At 41.6% G+C, this 20,192-nt stretch overlaps 1 protein-coding gene across 1 annotated transcript in view; it reads left to right on the top strand.

The window, feature by feature from the left end:
• Positions 1-11,010, top strand: part of LOC117502235 (zinc finger protein 385D-like) — a 46,732-nt gene extending 35,722 nt beyond the window's left edge. Inside the window, exons 5-8 of the mRNA XM_034161280.1 lie at positions 656-907; positions 3,953-4,134; positions 4,924-5,025; positions 10,763-11,010. Coding sequence (XP_034017171.1) covers positions 656-907; positions 3,953-4,134; positions 4,924-5,025; positions 10,763-11,005 — 779 coding nt within the window. The 3' untranslated portion in view covers positions 11,006-11,010. The remainder of the gene's footprint in view (positions 1-655; positions 908-3,952; positions 4,135-4,923; positions 5,026-10,762) is intronic.
• The last annotated feature ends 9,182 nt before the right edge of the window (positions 11,011-20,192 follow it).

Below are 20,192 nucleotides of genomic sequence, written 5' to 3'. Positions count from 1 at the left end.
ACATGGAGAAATGTGGCAGGGGTGGGATTTGAACCCAGAACCTTCTGAACTGAAACCAAGCGCATTAACCACTTGGCCACCACCCCTGCTTGACCAGGACTGTGAATAGTTTCTTGAAATTTGGCATCTCATTTATAAGAAAAGTCAACAAAAAGGCCCATAGGTCATAAAGGGTTAAGTTGGGCCATTTGTCTATGGAGCCAGTATGTGAGATAGTTTGGAAGAAGAGGGATTATTTCCAGTATGGCAATAAATCCATGGGGGTTGATGAGACATAGCAGGAGTGCTTCAGCAAACAGCCTCACTGACCTTGAAGAGTGATGAATCAATGCTAATATTAAAAAAATAAATACACCCGACACCCACTCAGTTAATCATTATTAGCAGACAGTGAGTCCTTAAATCAGCATCAGCAACTTCCACAAGCCAGTTTTAGAAAAGATAAAACACAGTGATAATCTCTAACTCATTTAAGTGCTTGAAGTCAGGTCCTTGGGAAAATTATTGACTATTACTAAGACTCTAGTTGATGTAGCTCCTAATCATGTGTAGCCTGGTGACTTTTTAAGTTGCTCTCTTGAAGCCACCTGTTTTTCTCTGTCAATGTCTTTGTGCAGTGCACACAGATTCTTCTCATCTTCCTGCTTCCTTTCAGAACCCTCAGCCCCGAAGCCTACCTCAGAGGTGGTGAAGCCGAGCAGCAGCCCCACTGAAACTCTGAAAACGCCAGCAGAGACCTCCCTCTCGCCTTGCCTCAGGACATCAGAGAAAGTTTCACAAAGGGACAGTGAGGTGGAGATGCGACCAGAGGAGGAGACAGAAGAAGAGAAAGCTAGACGCCTCCTCTACTGCGCCCTCTGCAAGGTGGCCGTCAATTCTGCATCACAGCTCCAGGCCCACAACAGTGGTGAGACTCTTCATGCTAAAATCATGATGATCATGATGATGGGAGGTCCTCATGTGGTTATTTTATACTGTACACTGGAAACATGCTTTGCATTCGAATACTTTCGTATATCCTACCCAACCATTACTGCAGCGTGTACTAGAAGTATGCAAGCAAGTAGTAGGGACACAATTTGGACATACTACGCTACCATATTACTTGTCCTTCAACCCAGATTACAGATGACACATACACGTTTAGCCACATATGCTGTGAAAATTTCTACTTTTCAAAGTACACTCAACAAAAATATAAATGCAACACTTTTGGTTTTGCTCCCATTTTGTATGAGATGAACTCAAAGATCTAAAACTTTTTCCACATACACAATATCACCATTTCCCTCAAATATTGTTCACAAACCAGTCTAAATCTGTGATAGTGAGCACTTCTCCTTTGCTGAGATAATCCATCCCACCTCACAGGTGTGCCATATCAAGATGCTGATTAGACACCATGATTAGTGCACAGGTGTGCCTTAGACTGCCCACAATAAAAGGCCACTCTGAAAGGTGTAGTTTTGTTTTACTGGGGGGGGATACCAGTCAGTATCTGGTGTGACCACCATTTGCCTCATGCAGTGCAACACATCTCCTTCGCATAGAGTTGATCAGGTTGTCAATTGTGGCCTGTGGAATGTTGGTCCACTCCTCTTCAATGGCTGTGCGAAGTTGCTGGATATTGGCAGGAACTGGTACACGCTGTCGTATACGCCGGTCCAGAGCATCCCAAACATGCTCAATGGGTGACATGTCTTGTGAGTATGCCGGCCATGCAAGAACTGGGACATTTTCAGCTTCCAAGAATTGTGTACAGATCCTTGCAACATGGGGCTGTGCATTATCCTGCTGCAACATGAGGTGATGTTCTTGGATGTATGGCACAACAATGGGCCTCAGGATCTCGTCACGGTATCTCTGTGCATTCAAAATGCCATCAATAAAATGCACCTGTGTTCTTCATCCATAACAGACGCCTGCCCATACCATAACTCCACCTCCACCATGGGCCACTCGATCCACAACATTGACATCAGAAAACTGCTCACCCACACGGCGTCACACACGCTGTCTGCCATCTGCCCTGAACAGTGTGAACCGGGATTCATCCGTGAAGAGAACACCTCTCCAGCGTGCCAAACGCCAGCGAATGTGAGCATTTGCCCACTCAAGTCGGTTACGACGACGAACTGGAGTCAGGTCGAGACCCCGATGAGGACGACGAGCATGCAGACGAGCTTCCCTGAGACGGTTTCTGACAGTTTGTGCAGAAATTCTTTGGTTATGCAAACCAGTTGTTTCAGCAGCTGTCCGAGTGGCTGGTCTCAGACGATCTTGGAGGTGAACATGCTGGATGTGGAGGTCCTGGGCTGGTGTGGTTACACAGTGGTCTGCGGTTGTGAGGCTGGTTGGATGTACTGCCAAATTCTCTGAAACGCCTTTGGAGACGGCTTATGGTAGAGAAATGAACATTCAATACACGAGCAACAGCTCTGGTTGACATTCCTGCTGTCAGCATGCCAACTGCACGCTCCCTCAAATCTTGCGACATCTGTGGCATTGTGCTGTGTGATAAAACTGCACCTTTCAGAGTGGCCTTTTATTGTGGGCAGTCTAAGGCACACCTGTGCACTAATCATGGTGTCTAATCAGCATCTTGATATGGCACACCTGTGAGGTGGGATGGATTATTTCAGCAAAGGAGAAGTGCTCACTATCACAGATTTAGACTGGTTTGTGAACAATATTTGAGGGAAATGGTGATATTGTGTATGTGGAAAAAGTTTTAGATCTTTGAGTTCATCTCATACAAAATGGGAGCAAAACCAAAAGTGTTGCGAGGGAGCGAGTGGGAGGAGTCAAAAACACAACGCAGACAAGAGAGAGAGTACAAGCTGCTACACAGACATACCTGCCAACATTTTTAATACAGATCTTTGAAAAATTATATTTTGACTGATTTGTTAGTAGAACTTTAATTGATTCTTTATCTGATTCACCGGATAGCTAGCTACTCAATAAATATATTTTGATTTCGTATTTGCTAGTTAAACTTTAATACTACAGACCAAACATATTTACCCCAATAATATCACCAAAACCTACTTGACATAATGTAGTCTTTGGACTCAAATCCAACTGCATGGTTTCAATAGTCTTGCCATAGTGTGCAGGATTCTAGAAATTATCTGTGCACAGTATAATGCACAGTGCATGCATGGGGTGTGGCCTCATTTACCCCACACTAAGCAATGTGCTCTGTGCATGTGGTTGAGGAATTCAACTGAATTTGAATTAACGCTGATCTTTTTAACCAAGATTATGCTGTTATGTATTTTTTTCCGCAACTATAGTTAAGTTCCCTATTATAGTGTGGTGGAGGTGCCAGAGAGGAGGATGTTGAGGAAACTGCTCAGCATCCTGGACAGCATCTCCCACCCACTGCACGCCACACTGACGACCTGTCAGAGCACCTTCAGACACAGACGGAGACCAGCGAGGTGCACCACACAACGCCGCAGACGGTCTTTCCTACCTGTGGCAATTAGACTGTATAACCCCCCTCCACCCCCCTGCAGGATGAATACATAACAGTCAGTTACTCAGAATTATGTGCAGTATTATCGAACATCTTGTGCAAATGTCTTAAAAAACAAAGCATTATTCACTGTTTACTGTCACTGTTTCGGTATTCTGGCAAAATAATTTCCTTTGGGATAAATAAAGTTGATCTTATTCTTACAGGTCAACGTGCAATTTTGCAAAATTCCTGTTAATTTCTATGGAAAGTTTCCAACTTCAATAATTTCCACAATTTTATGACACTAATTTGGATGTAGCCATGTATTTTATTTAATTATTAATTTTAAAAAATATTTTTCTCAAGTTCATGCCACCTTGATAAAACTTCATGATTTATTTCATACCCAACACACTGTTTGGGAGTGCCCCCCCCCTCCCCTGCCAAAAAAGAAAAGACAGTCCATTTGACCTTGTATCTGTTCAGGTACAAAGCACAAAACAATGCTGGAGGCCCGAAGTGGAGAAGGGGCCATCAAGTCCTTCCCCAGAGCAGGAGTCAAGACCAAGTTCACTGCACCATCTGAATCATCAACTGGCCTCCAGAACAAAACGTTTCACTGTGAGATCTGCGACGTGCACATCAACTCTGACACCCAGCTCAAACAGGTCAGTGGCTGAAAAATATCCAGTTACAAAAACCGGATAAGAGTCATATTTACTTTGTCGGTGTTCATTTATGTCTGTATGACAAACTGTAACAACACACAAACCCACCACACAATGTGAGCACGCCTGGGTGCCTTTGAAGGTTAACACCACAACACCTTTGTCACTCTGCCCCGCCCAGTAATTCCTCCTTTGCATGTGTATCTACTGTATAAAAAGGTCAGCTGTCACACAGATTTGCCTCTTGTGAGCTGAGCAGCTGGAAAACATCAACAGAAACATCATCACTTTATCGTTCATGTGTTGCAGACAGACAAATTTAGCACGATGCATAGTTTATACCCTCTCGGAATGTGATCATGTCACACCTGACAGTCCGGGTGAGCTGAAATCGCAGATCTCTCAGTGCAGTGAGGACAGTGGTAGGAGGATTTGCCTTTTGCATCAAGCATCCAAGTTGGGTGACTGTGTCTGAGTTTGTGAGGCGAATACATATAGTGCCTGTTTTCATAATCCACTGTTTAAAAGTGAACTCTGGCCAGGTGCTCATGAATATTTATCAGTTTACTGGTGATTGTGTGCCGCTGCAGCCACAGCCATCTGTTTGTCCGTCAAAATCAAAAGGATTTTCAAACCCGCCCCTCATGAATATCTCAAAAGCAAAGCAGCAGCAAAATATCAGCATCTCACCTGAATTCTCAAAAATGAGAACTTTAATTTCCACTTCACTCGTGATTCACATTTGAGCTCAAAAGTGTGTCTTTCTTTCCCATCGTTGCACCTCTGCAGCATATAAGCAGCAGGAGACACAAGGACAGAGCAGCAGGTAAACCAGCCAAGCCGAAATTCACCCCCTACGCTCCCGCGCAGCGCCACCAAAGTTTCCAGGCAGTGAGTACCCTTGATTTACTTTCGAACTGCATCAAAGAGTGTTTGTCAAGAGTTTCTTCCAGGCAGCTTTTCTCTTCACTTTCAATGTGACAAATCATCACCACAGGCTGGACACAAACTAAGATTACATGTGGGGAAGGAGGACAGATATCTGTTAAAATGATGTGCGGAGAAATGGTTGTTAAGAATCTTTGCCAACAGCTAGAACAGTGTGTACTAACTGTATAAGTCACAGTCACACTGGAATATGAGTCGCATCTCTAAAAATCGAACACACAAACAAAAAAACCCAAATCATTATGTCTCTTGAAGAGAGAAAAATACAAACATATAATTAATACCGGAGCAAACAATGCATCCGGAAAGTATTCACACGGCTTCACTTTTTCCACATTTTTTTATGTTACAGCCTTATTACAAAATGGAGTAAATTCCTTTTCCCCCCTCACAATTCTACACACAACACCCCATAATGACAACATGAAAAAAAGGTTCTTTTTGGACATTAGAGCAAATTTATTAAAAATGGAAAAAAACAAAGAAATCACCTGTACATAAGTATTCAAACCTTTTGCTCAATACTTTGTTGATGCACCTTTGGCAGCAATTACAGCCTCAAGTCTTCTTGAATATGATGCCACAAGCTCGGTGCACCTATCTTTGGGCAGTTTTGTCCATTCCTCTTTGCAGCACCTCTCAAGCTCCATCAGGTTGGATGGGGAGCGTCGGTGCACAGCCATTTTCAGATCTCTCCAGAGATGTTTAATCAGATTCAGGTCTGGGCTCTGGCTGGGCCACTCAAGGACATTCACAGAGTTGTCCTGAAGCCACTCCTTTGATTTCTTGGCTGTGTGTTTAGGGTCATTGTCCTGCTGAAAGATGAACTGTCGCCCCAGTCTGAGGTCAAGTGTGCTCTGGAGCAGGTTTTCATCCAGGATGTCTCTGCACATCCCTCAATCCTGACTAGTCTCCCAGTTTCGGCCGCTGAAAAACAACCCCACAGCATGATGCTGCCACCATTATGCTTCACTGTAGGGATGGTGCCTGGTTTCCTCCAAACATGACGTCTGACATTCACACCAAAGAGTTCAGTCTTTTTCTCATCAGACCAGATAATTTTGTTTCTCATGGTCTGAGAGTCCTTCAGGTGCCTTTTGGCAAATTCCAGGTTTGCTGCCATGTGCCTTTTACTAAGGAGTGGCTTCCATCTGGCCACTTTACTGTACAGACCTGATTGGTGGATTGCTGCAGAGAAGGTTGTCCTTCTGGAAGGTTCTCCTCTCTCCACAGAGGAACGCTGGAACTCTGACATAGTGACCAACAGGTTCTTGGTCATCTCCCTGACTAAGGCCCTTCTCCCCTGATCACTCAGTTTAGATGGGTGAGCAGCTCTAGAAAGAGTCCTGGTGGATCCAAACTTCTTTTATTATGGATGAAGGAGCTGACTGTGCTCATTGGGACCTTCAAAGCAGCAGAAATGTTTCTGTACCCTTCCCCAGATTTGTGCCTAAAGAAAATCCTGTCTCGGCGATCTACAGACAATTCCTTTGACTTCATGCTTCGTTTGTGCTCTGACATGCACTGTCAACTGTGGACCTTATATGTTGACAGGTGTGTACCTTTCCAAATCATGTCCAATCAACTAAATTTACCCCAGGTGGACTCCGATTGAGCTGTAGAAACATCTCAAGGATAATTAGTGGAAACAGGATGCAGCTGAGCTCAATTTTGAGTGTCACGGCAAAGGCTATGAATATTTCTGTACATGTGATTTCTTTCTTTTTTATATATATATAAATTTGTAAAAGCAAAAAGAAAAAACTTTTTTAAGATTGTCATTATCAGAATCAGAATCAGAAGAAGTTTATTGCCATTGCCAGTGAACAGGATTCACAGACTAGGAATTTGCTTCGGTACAATGTAGTGAGAGTAGAGAGCAAGTTGAGTCTAGTCTGGAGAAGTGGAGATATGCTTTGGAGAGAAGGGGAATGAAAGTCAGTAGAAGCAAGACTGAGTACATGTGTGTGAATGAGAGGGAGCCCAGTGGAATAGTGTAGAGTTTAAATATTTGGGGTCAACTGTTCAACATAATGGAGAGTGTGGTAGAGAGGTGAAGAAGAGAGTGCAGGCAGGGTGGAGTGGGTGGAGAAAGGTGGCAGGAGTGATTTGTGACCGAAGAATATCAGCAAGAGTGAAGGGGAAAGTTTACAAAACAGTAGTGAGACCAGCTATGTTGTATGGTTTAGAGACAGTGGCACTAACAAAAAGACAGGAGGCAGAGCTGGAGGTGGCAGAGCTGAAGATGTTGAGATTCTCTTTGGGAGTGACAAGAATGGACAAGATTAGGAATGAACATATCAGAGGGACAGCTCAGGTGGGACGGTTTGGAGACAAAGTCAGAGAGGCGAGATTGAGATGGTTTGGACATGTGCAGAGGAGGGACCCAGGGTATATAGAGAGAAGGATGCTGAGGATGGAGCCACCAGGCAGGAGGAGAAGAGGGAGGCCAAAGAGGAGGTTCATGGATGTGCTGAGAGAGGACATGCAGGTGGTTGGTGTGACAGAGGAAGATACAGAGGACAGGGTGAGATGGAAACGATTGATCTGCTGTGGCGACCCCTAACGGGAACAGCCGAAAGACAAAGAAGAAGACAATGGTGCAACATTAAGAAGAGATAAAATGCTAAGATAAAATATACTCAACAAAAATATAAACGCAACACTTTTGGTTTTGCTCCCATTTTGTATGAGATGAACTCAAAGATCTAAAACTTTTTCCACATACACAATATCACCATTTCCCTCAAATATTGTTCACAAATCAGTCTAAATCTGTGATAGTGAGCACTTCTCCTTTGCTGAGATAATCCAACCCACCTCACAGATGTGCCATATCAAGATGCTGATTAGACACCATGATTAGTGCACAGGTGTGCCTTAGACTGCCCACAATAAAAGGCCACTCTGAAAGGTGCAGTTTTGTTTTATTGGGGGGGGGATACCAGTTAGTATCTGGTGTGACCACCATTTGCCTCATGCAGTGCAACACATCTCCTTCGCATCATCCGTGAAGAGAACACCTCTCCAACGTGTCAAATGCCAGCGAATGTGAGCATTTGCCCACTCAAGTCGGTTACGACGATGAACTGGAGTCAGGTCAAGACCCCGATGAGGACGACGAGCATGCAGATGAGCTTCCCTGAGACGGTTTCTGACAGTTTGTGCAGAAATTCTTTGGTTATGCAAACCGATTGTTTCAGCAGCTGTCCGAGTGGCTGGTCTCAGACGATCTTGGAGGTGAACATGCTGGATGTGGAGGTCCTGGGCTGGTGTGGTTACACGTGGTCTGCAGTTGTGAGGCTGGTTGGATGTACTGCCAAATTCTCTGAAACACCTTTGGAGATGGCTTATGGTAGAGAAATGAACATTCAATACACGAGCAACAGCTCTGGTTGACATTCCTGCTGTCAGCATGCCAATTGCACGCTCCCTCAAATCTTGCAACATCTGTGGCATTGTGCTGTGTGATAAAACTGCAACTTTCAGAGTGGCCTTTTATTGTGGGCAGTCTAAGGCACACCTGTGCACTAATCATGGTGTCTAATCAGCATCTTGGTATGGCACACCTGTGAGGTGGGATGGATTATCTCAGCAAAGGAGAAGTGCTCACTATCACAGATTTAGACTGGTTTGTGAACAATATTTGAGGGAAATGGTGATATTGTGTATGTGGAAAAAGTTTTAGATCTTTGAGTTCATCTCATACAAAATGGGAGCAAAACCAAAAGTGTTGCGTTTATATTTTTGTTGAGTGTATAACATATGTGTCAAAATAAGATAAAATATAAGATAAAAAAAGAAATATGAAATATGAAAGGCTGTGTGCAACAGAAAAACAGAGAAACAGAAAAAACAGTGCAGTGGGAGGAGTGCAATTAGGGTGCAATGGGGTATTGTGTGTAGAATTTTGAGGGAAAAAATGAATTTCATCCATTTTGCAAGAAGGCTGTAACATAACAAAATGTGGAAAAAGTGAAATGCTATGAATACTTTCCGAATGCACAGTAGGGCATACTTTTTCTGGATGTGGAACTATTTAACACAATGTTTCCCTGGGGGGTGAATTTAACAACAGACAAGAGCACAGTGTAGCACATGTGCAGACTACAGTGTGTGCTGTTAGTTAATATAAGGACTTTTAAATTCTAAAAACAAACCAGATTGACGCATAAACGTGCAATGGACAACATATTGGATGTTATCTGATGCAGGCGAACACAGTCTGCTGACCCGCAATGTTAGAAACACTACAATAAAATTTAGGTCCATTTGACTTTTTTTTTTTTTTTTTTTTTTTGGATCAGAGCTTTAATATGGGATTTTTGTTCATTGTTGCTGTATACTTTTATTACTGGAGTTTCTTTTGTTTGTTGCATTGATTTTTGGGAAAGCCCTATATCAATAGGGAGGGGTGTTATTTCAAAAAGTTTGGAAATCTATAAATGTTTGCATGGAATATGGAAATATACATGGAATAAACCATAGCAGGATAAATTTTGGGTAATTTGGTTCCAAAACCCCATATGGACGGAGCCAGTGAAGATATCGGGTTCAAAAATCGCCAAAAATATTGCCGAAAAGGACATATCTTGAGAACCGCTGCACCTAGAGACTTGAAATTTGGCTCCAAATGTTACTTGACCCCAAGTTTATATTCAACGTCTATAGTAACAATAAGCCTGTCTGGTGTTTTTTAAGAGTAATTGACAAAAAACCTAATTTCAATACATATGTTAAGATCAATTGTAACAAACATAATCTATGTAGTTTTTATTATAGGAACATCAGTTTAATATAATCATCACATGTAAAGAATGACATGGCCACAATGAACTAATTATAAGCAACAGAGTGGTTTTCTACGTCAACAGCACATATATGACACATCAATTCAATCAATCAATTTCTTCTTTATATAGCGCCAAATCACAACAAACAGTTGCCCCAAGGCGCTTTATATTGTAAGGCAAGGCCATACAATAATGATGTAAAACCCCAACGGTCAAAACGACCCCCTGTGAGCAAGCACTTGGCTACAGTGGGAAGGAAAAACTCCCTCTTAACAGGAAGAAACCTCCAGCAGAACCAGGCTCAGGGAGGGGCAGTCTTCTGCTGGGACTGGTTGGGGCTGAGGGAGAGAACCAGGAAAAAGACATGCTGTGGAGGGGAGCAGAGATCGATCACTAATGATTAAATGCAGAGTGGTGCATACAGAGCAAAAAGAGAAAGAAACAGTGCATCATGGGAACCCCCCAGCAGTCTACGTCTATAGCAGCATAACTAAGGGATGGTTCAGGGTCACCTGATCCAGCCCTAACTATAAGCTTTAGCAAAAAGGAAAGTTTTAAGCCTATGCGTTGACATTTTCAAACGCTCCGTCCATATGGGTTTTTGGAACCAAATGACCCAAAAATTATACTGTTATGGTTTATTCCGTGTATATTTCCATATTCCATGTAAAAAATTATAGATTTCAAAAATTTTTGAAATAACACCCCTCCCTAATATAAAGTTATTATTATTATTAACAAATGTGCTATTTTTTGGTATGTAAGTCACATAACCCTTGTGACATACACGTTGGAGAATACGATGTTTTGGCTAGTGTTTCATGTTCCTTGCATTCTTTGAAAGAAGACCAAAAAAAAAAAATTGATTGGAGTTTGTTTGTTCTCAGATTCGAGTGGCTCTGAGGAACAAGCAAGACCTGCCCAAACCTCTGGCCACGTGTCTCCTCCAGCATCAACTTTCCGTGGCCGCCAGTGCCACCATTGCGACTTTGCCCACCTTCCCTCTTCGAGCACCATCAAATTCAAGCCCCGCCTTGTTCCAGAGTCAGCCCCTCCCACCGGCCCTGCTGCGTCCAGCTCCTGGTCCCATGTGTTCAACACACACCCCGGTTCTCTTTTCTCCATATTGACCAGCTGACATCTCAATCAGCTCAGACCTGAGCAAGAAGTGATGACAAGACGGTTTTCGCTGGACTCCACATACCAACAGATAGTACGGACCTCAAGAACCGAAGAGCGGTGGATTTAATATGGTGGCAGATGGTGGTGCAAAAGGATGGAGCTATTGTAAAAGAACGATCTTCCATTAACAAATGACATAAATCCTAACATTCTGTAACACGCCACTTAAAGTGTACATTGACATCACAATTGACACTAAGAAAAATGCAAGCTAGGAGATTGTCTGTGATGACTGTATTCTGCCTCTTGGTGGCATGAATGTAAACCAGAACATGCTTATTCACGTGTGCATTTTAGTCAATAAATAATCACATTATTCTTTACTACACCTTTAGTCCAACAGCTTCATTCCATAAAATACATATGCTGGGAAACTCTCTTCAGCTCCTTGCATACGTGTTCACTTGGATGCAGACACCGGCAGAAGCAGTCAGGCGTCACCTCCTCCCAAATCGGCTCATCCTTCCTGGCTTCTAAGAAGCACTCAAAAATAATGCCTCCCTGGCCTTCATTCTGGTATTTTCTGAAAAATCAAAGCAAAAAAAGGATGCATGTCCTTTGTTTTGCTTCAGAAGACTTGAAAGGCTTTTTGTACAATTTATTACTTAGAGTACAGATAGACATTTGACCTCTGCAAAGCCCTCCAGCTTCTTTCTTGGAGATAAATTGTAGGAGGAATGTTCTCTGTGACTTTAATGCCTGACGAGCTCGACCGTGCTGCAGCCTCTAGCGATGTGCACATTATTTAAAGGCGTTTATTTGATGGATATTAACTATAGAAGCTGATAAAAATTGAGAGTAAACTCAGAAATGCGTGCGTGCAATGCTGCAGTCCTGGTACAGATCTGAGCACAGTCATGCAGATTAGACACACCTCAAGCAGGTTTTTGGATTTTTTTTTTCCCATGAACTTGTACAGTATCTTGGACTATGTAGGTTAAAATAACTTAATATTCTTATATATTCTAAATCATGATCAGTTTGACCTTTTACTGCTTTTCAACTTTCTATGACCTTTTACCCTGCCACTTTCTTCAGCCAATTCACATCAACTGGATTAACAAAAAATATATTTTTTAGACATATGAATGTTTCTCAAGCCAATCCAAAATAAATAATTCTACTGTCCAAACCTGGAGACGGCAGAATTCCCCAGTTATCACAGCAGACAAATAGAAAACATGACTTATGGGGGGTGGTGAACATCTGTGTGTGGACCCTCAGCGTAATACTCGATTCTCTACAGACTGTTGGAATTCAGGACTCATTCTGGAGCCAACTTTTGCTAATTTTTCTTTTCTTTTTGTCGTCTTTCTTGTGTTATCTCACAATATGTTCTTGGATTTTTGTCTCCACCGATTTCCTGTCTCCTACTCTATCAAAGTCATGACAGGCACACTCAACGTGCGCACATGCACGCTCGCACACGCATGCATACAAATATGCCTGGAGCACAAATTCAAGTTGATATCTGGGGAATGTTTCATCATCTGCTACCTAGAAAGAGTACACATGCACAAAGCAGAGCCATGCGCACCATGTGAGGGCAACTTTACTGGTTCCCATAGAAAAACAAGCAGATACACCAGTTTGACTTATGCACACAACTTAATTCAAGGGGTGATCTATATATCTTTCAGTCAATTCTATAACCATAATTTATTTTAGACAAAAACTGCATGAAGTTCTGTATTCAAATACTAAAGAAGCAGTCAGTAGGCCTCATACCCCAACAATAGGTCCTTCAAACATTAAAGCCACCCCCACTTCCCCTTCCCCACCACCACCCTCCCAATTTATATTCCAATATGTTTGCAAAGCAGGTAGCTCAGTGGATAAGGACCTGGCCTGCTATCTGTAAGCCTGGGTTCTACTCCTGCTCATGCGACCTGCCTGTGTCGTTGGGCAAGATCTGCATTGACTCAGTCCACCCAGCTATAAATGGGTATCAGTCTTTGGCTGGAGAAGTAAGCTGCATTGAACTGGCATCTTGTCCAGGGGGAGTTGGAGACTCTCATCCATTTCATGCTACGGAATCCAGGGAGATGAGCACCAGCACCAACGGGCCTCGGGGTCGATATAGGACTTCTACTTCTTCATATTCCAACATCAGAAGTGTATCTGTGTCTGGTGAAAGTGTTGAACATAGAGAGAGAGAGAGTCACTTATTTTGGCAGTGGCATTCATGTTTCTGGGCCCTCTGCCTTTGAGGTTGAAAGATTCTTGGGTAGAGCTTACAGAGTCATGAGGTTCTTGGACAGGGGTGTTTGGCAATGGAGAAGAATGAAGGCCCAAATCTTTAGGGTCTTGGTGCTTCCTGTCTTGCTATTTGCTTGTGAGACTTGGAAGCTAAACCAGTGACCCCAGGTGATGTCTGGATGTGGTATTAGGTCTCAACCCTTTGGCCTCTAAACCTATAGCTGCCTGAATTTAACCACCGGATGTGGAACCTTATCCAGATCAGCACGAATTCTAGTCCCCCCCCCCCCCCTGAGATCCATGCATTATCATATGTGGCATCTACCAGTGGATCTATATCAAAATTTTGTGAGCTTATTCTTGGCCTGTGCCCCAACCAACCAACCAACCAAGTTCCAAAGAAACATGGACCACAAAATAATCTCCTAAGTAACAACTAAACATAATTAAAAACCTTATCAAGTAAATTAAAAGGCAAGTGGAGAAATGAGAACTTGTAACAACACTATTACAAGGGTGCAATTATCTTCACTGTAAGTGGTTGATTATACATCAGTCAGCAGAACAGGTCTTCTGCTACAGTGTATCTAGAAAGTATTCACAGAGCTTCACTTTTTCCACTTTTTTTAATGTTACAGCCTTATTCCAAAATGGAGTAAATTGAAATGTTTCTATACCCTTCTCCAGATTTGTGCTCCAAAACAATCCTGTCTCAGAGGTCTACAGACAATTCTCTTAACTTCATGCTTGGTTTGTGCTCTGACATGCACTGTCAACTGTGGGACCTTATGTGTAGTCAGGTGTGTGTCTTTCCAAATCATGTCGAACCAACTGAATTTACCCCAGGTGGACTCCAATTAAGCTGTAGAAGCATCTCAAGGATGATCAGTGTAAACAGGATGCAACTGAGCTCAGTTTTAACGTTCATAGCAAAGGCTGTGAATACTTATGTACATGTGATTTTTTTTAGATGTTTAAATTTTTAATAAATCTGCAAAAATCTAAAAAAAAAAAAAACTTTTTCACATTGTCATTATGGGGTATTGTGTGTAGAATTGTCATAAAATAAAATTAATTTTATCCATTTTGGTATCAGGCTGTAACATAAAATGTGGAAAAAAAAATGAAGTGCTGTCAATACTTTCTGGATGCACTGTAACTGAAGGGTTGATGGGTTTAATCCCTGATTACTGCTAAGTGCAAAAGCGTCCTTGAGCATGACTTGAACCAACAAGTTCAAGCTCAACCCTAATTGTTTCAACCTTGGATACAAATGCAGCTGCACATTGTACATTTGTGTGGTTTTCATTTCACGTAATATTGTTTAATGGAAACAGTTGCTGGTGTTTTGACCTCTTATGACACCTCGTGTCATAAACAGTTGGAAGCTTGGCACAAGGAGGTTGCGGGGGGCTGAATTTATTCAGCAGTAGTGGATTAAAAAAGAAACAAACTTATGGTTACCACATGGATGCAAGAGACAAGGGAGTCATAGAAGAACGATATGGCACAAGTGGCATCTGTTTGGGTCTATGCGTTTCAACAGGTGTCCAGGAAGCAAAGGTTACGAGTTCAGGAATAATCGCCAATTCCAGTACTCCAGTGTGCAGCTGCTATTGCTCTGCAGCAAAGAAAGGATTTGGTGGGTCCCTGGGAGGGTTTCCGGCCTTACAGAGGCAGTGCTGCTTGTGAAACAAACAGCTCAGTGGGACATTCAAGAGCAGGCTGCAAGGCATAATTACCAAGCTGCATCCTGCAGAGAGTCGATTATGTGTCACTTATGTTCAATAGATGGTTGGGAAAAGGAAGACTCGTGGACTTTGGATTGTCAGCATTGCAGTCGCTGCCATCTGCAGCAGAAAAGCATAGTGTTAGTCAGCTTCTGTCCTCCTGAAGTAGAAGATGGAGTTGGAGAGCACATACTTCTGCCAGGCTAAAACTGACTGAGCATCATTACATCCATCAACTGTACAGTGCATTTGGAATGCTGTGAATACTTTCCTGATGCACTGTATGGCTTTGTGGTATCATAAAGCAGGCTTATGAAACATCTCAAGGATGGTCAGTGGAAACAGGAGGCACCTGAGCTCAATTTTGAGCTTCATGGCAAAAGTTGTGAATACTTATGTAAATCTGATTTGTTAGTTGTTTTTTTCAAAAAAATAAATTCCCAAAATCTAAAAAAAAAGAAGCTTTTTCACATTGTCATTATGGGGTATTGTGTGTAGAATTTTGAGAAAACTTTTGAATTTCATCCATTTTGGATTAAGGCTGTAACATAACAAAATTTGGAAAAAGTGAAGCACTGTGAATACTTTCCGGATGCACCATAGGTCATACTTTTTTCTGTATGTGGATCTATTTAACACAGTGTTTCCCTCGGGGCGCCTGAGCTCATTTTTGAGCTTCATGGCAAAGGCTGTGAATACTTATTTCGTCCGCCAAGAATGTAATAAAATCATCTGCTTTTATTTATTTGCCTGTCTGTCTGTTAGCAGGATTATGTCAAAACTACTGGATGAATTTGGTAGATATTTTCACCACAGATAGACATTAGGCCATGGAAGACTCCATTAAATTTTGGAGGTGATCCAGATCTGGATTCTTGATCAAGATTTCACTTTATAGGCTTTGAAGGATTACATCAAACCTCCTTCCAGATTCTCACCAAATTTGCACCACAGATATTAGGGTATGGAAGACTCGACTGAATTTTGGAGGTGATCCAGATCCAGATTGGCGGACGTCAGAAATCTCGGATTGCTCTTGTTTGTTGATAATTTGATCAATTTCAGTTAATTTTTGTTGATCAATTTTGACATAAAAAGCAAAACAAATATTTAATCTACAAGTGTTGTCTTGCATAGCTTTTTATTGCCTTTATCTGATTTTCTCAGCCATTTCTCTCAACATTTGCTTTGTAGCTGACTGCACAGTCCATGTTATGATTTCATTATTATAAATTGTGAGCGCATGACTTCACACACACTTTTCCCATATTAAAAAAGTGGGGGTTGTGTATTTTTGGCCCACAGATTATAGCTAATACTTTTCATCTGGTACAGCTAATGAACTAGACTTGGTTGTGTGAGGCTATCTGGGACGCATGAGTTCCAGATCTGACTGAATTTTACAATCCCTTAATAATGATGTCTGCGTCAATACGAGCTACTGCTGCACTAAAAATGCAATGGCATTTCACCTGCGCTGAGGGCTGTTTTTATGTGCTCTAATTTCTCTGGCTGTTGTAATTCTGCCTCTGTTATTATTTGATTCAGGTCCTTCTTTTCTTTAGCCGTAATAATACGTTTCTCTGAGGGCATGTGAAGGGTGCAGAGTGATGGGCAGCATAAAATGACATGATGATTCGTTCACCTATTAAAGCAACGAGAATGAAAACCTGTAGAGTCCCTTTTATCTGTCTCTCTGGTAACAGCTCCAAAATTTTAGCAATTACAATAATAACACACCTCTAGAAAAATTAGAGGCATTCTTATTATTAAAACAAGACTCCTGAGGGTATTTTATTGCTCATTCAGCAACCCTGCTCTTACTTTGTCCCCTAAGTCACAGAGAAATACTGTTTTAATCAGTGGAGGGCACAGTTCAGCTAATCAGCTAACAGCTAATTCACTAAACTGTCTGTTGCAGCCTTCAGAAGCCTCAGAAGTTCAGAAAGACCTGACATAAATAAAACCCTACTTCTGAAAAAAGTGTATTTGTGATATTAGCTCAGTAATTTGAGCCATCAGCTACTTAGCCCATACTACAGTAGAGCTAGGCTAGCATTATCTTTTGGGAACAAATAAAATTGGCAGACATTTTTGCTGATGTGTGGTGCTGGTACCTTAACCAATGTTACATAGAAGGTGAATATACATAATACATATAGCAGTAATTTCTTGTTAAAAATTAATTTAATGGTGCACTTTCAACATAACGTTCTCTCAGCAGTCGCTGTAACGTTGACTGTGGTACCTCAGGTTGCTCAATTTCCGAACGACTTTCTGAGCAGAAATTATGGCCCGACAGAGTGATCAAATAATTTTTTCCCAAACTAGAGGTCAGAATCTACGAACTTCCAAGAGTTCTGAAAGCAGCATTTGTCTTTAGCGGATTAGCGTTTTAGCTAATTTTTAAAAACCTTAGTGGAATTAGCTTCCACTAAATTTAGTTATGTTAACTTTAAGTTAGTTAACATTTTTAAATCAAGTTTAATGGCCAGAAATGGTTGTAAACCCTAAAAGCATACTTTTGTTCCTGTTGGAACACATCATGCAATGGCATCAAGCATCACCTCTAGGACTAGCATGTCAAGCAAAAGGTAATGCATTAATTATGTAGCGGGATGAAAGTCCCGGGTCCCAATTGAAAAGACGTTCCCGCTAGCTTGGCTAACGGGGAGTTCCCCTTTGGCTGACCTGGTAGAGGAACGGTCTTTTGTGCGAGCCGCGTGGGTTCGATCCCCACCGTCGTCCCAGCCACGAAGGTCCTGCTGCTTTAATCTGGCGTCACGAACAGGATGTGGATCACAGAGTATGCTAACATGCACCTGTGACTTCGGGACAAAGACAAAAATGGTGGGGAGATGTGTAGCGGGATGAAAGTCCCGGGTCCCAGTTGAAAAGACGTTCCCGCTAGCTTGACTAACGGGGAGTTCCCCTTTGGCTGACCTGGTAGAGGAACGGTCTTTTGTGCGAGCCGCGTGGGTTCGATCCCCACTGTCGTCCTGGCCACGAAGGTCCTGCTGCTTCAATTAGATAAAGTTATTATACATGTGTATTTTTATTTCATAACATTTATTATTCAATTAATACATTCTATACTGTGAATAAAGTGCATGTTGAATGTAAATGTAAATGTAAACCACTGTTTAATTTAATTTGTTCATTGTACTTAATGGTCATCATCACCTGATCATGGCTTGCTGGTTTGGAACCTCCTTGTTTATGCTTCAACATATTAAAATTTCAACTCTTTTTGGTCTTTTCTGTATGTCAGGTTGCCAATGATTCTGACCAGGATTATAATGTGAAAGTAAAGTACCGTTGTATGTAAAAGTTTGGGCACCCCGATGATTTCCATGATTTTCCTTTATAAATTGTTGTTTGGGTCAGCAATTTCAGATAAATATATCATATAGCAGACAAACACAGTGAAATTTGAGAAGTGAAATGATGTTTCTGGGATTTACAGAAAGTGTGCAATAATTATTTAAACAAAATTAGGCAGGTGCACAAATTTGGGCAACACAGAAAAAAATACATCAATATTTAGTGGATCCACTTTTTGCAGAAATAACAGCCTCTAAATGCTTTCTATAGCTTCCAATGAGAGTCTGAATTCTGGTTGAAGGTATTTTGGACCATTCTTCTTTACAAAACATCTCAGTTTTGTTGGTTTCCGAGCATGGACAGCCCGCTTAAAATTACACCACAGATTTTCAATAATATTCAGGTCTGGGGACTGAGATGGCCATCCCAGAATGTTCTACTTGTTCCTCTGCATGAATGCCTCAGTAGATTTTGAGCAGTGTTTAGGGTCGTTGTCTTGCTGAAAGATCCAGCCCCGGCGCAACTTCAACTTTGTCACTGATTCAGGAACATTGTTCTCAAGATTCTGCTGATATTGACTGGAATCCATGTGACCCTCAACTTTAACAAGATTCCCAGTACCTGCACTGGCCACACAGCTCCACAGCATGATGGAACCACCTCCAAATTTTACTGTAGGTAGCAAGTGTTTTTCTTGGAATGCTGTGTTCTTTTTCTGTCATGCATACCACCCCTTGTTATGTCCAAATAACTCAATTTTAGTTTCATCAGTCCACAGCACCTTATTCCAAAATGAAGCTGACTTTTCCAAATGTGCTTTAGCATACCTCATGCGACTCTGTGGCGTGTATGCAGAAAAGGCTTCCTCTGCATGACAGCATCATACAGCATCTCTTTGTGCAAAGTGTGCTGTATAGCTGAACGATGCACAAAGACACTATCTGCAGCAAGATCATGTTGTAGGCCTTCGCTTCAGCTTATCTGAGATATTTCTTGGCCTGCCACTTCGGGCCTTAACTAGCACTGTGCCTGCGGTCTTCCATTTCCTCACTATGTTCCTCACAGTGAAAACTGACAGCTGAAATCCCTGAAATAGCTTTTTGTATCCTTCTCCTAAACCATGATGTTGAACAGTCTTTGTTTTCAGGTCATTTGAGAGTTATTTAGAGGCTCCCCTGTTGCCACTCGTTAGAAGAGATGCAAAGAGGGGAAACATTTGTAAATGGCCACCTTAAATACCCTTTCTCATGATTGGATTCACCTGTGTAAGGAGGTCAAGGGTCAGTGAGCTTACCAAAGCAATTTTGTGTTCCAATAATTAGTGCTAAATATATTCAAATCAATAAAATGACAAATGTATGCAATTTATGCAATTTTGTTTAAATAATTATTGCACACTTTCTGTAAATACTAGAAACTTCATTTCACTTCTCAAATATCAGTGTGTTCGTCTGCTATATAACATATTTAACTGAAATTTCTGAAACAGAAAACCTATGATTTATAAAAAGAAAATCATGAAAATTATCAGGGGTGCCCTAACTTCTTGAATACAACTGTATGATCATATCAAGATGTTAATTTCAACCCAACATTTACGCAACATTTGGTCAACAAATTCTTCTGACTTTGAGAGAAATGGACCCATTGTTGCATTGTGTCCCATTGTTAAATTGGTCTAATGATAGTTTGACCACCTATACATATGTAAATTAATCAGCTGTGCATAATCACATTAAAAGCATCCAAAGTTATTGGAAAACACCAACAAACAAAATGCTTTCATAGTTTGCATTACAAAACTGTAGATATAAAATGTATGCTGGACACAGATTCTTGAGTCTTCCATGATGCATGTGGCGTTTTTCTTGTTTGTATTTCA

Source organism: Thalassophryne amazonica, chromosome 20 (genome assembly GCF_902500255.1).
Source record: "Thalassophryne amazonica chromosome 20, fThaAma1.1, whole genome shotgun sequence".
NCBI lineage: Eukaryota > Metazoa > Chordata > Actinopteri > Batrachoidiformes > Batrachoididae > Thalassophryne > Thalassophryne amazonica.
Note: the sequence above shows the minus strand (reverse complement) of the source record. Positions and strands in the feature narration are given on the sequence as shown.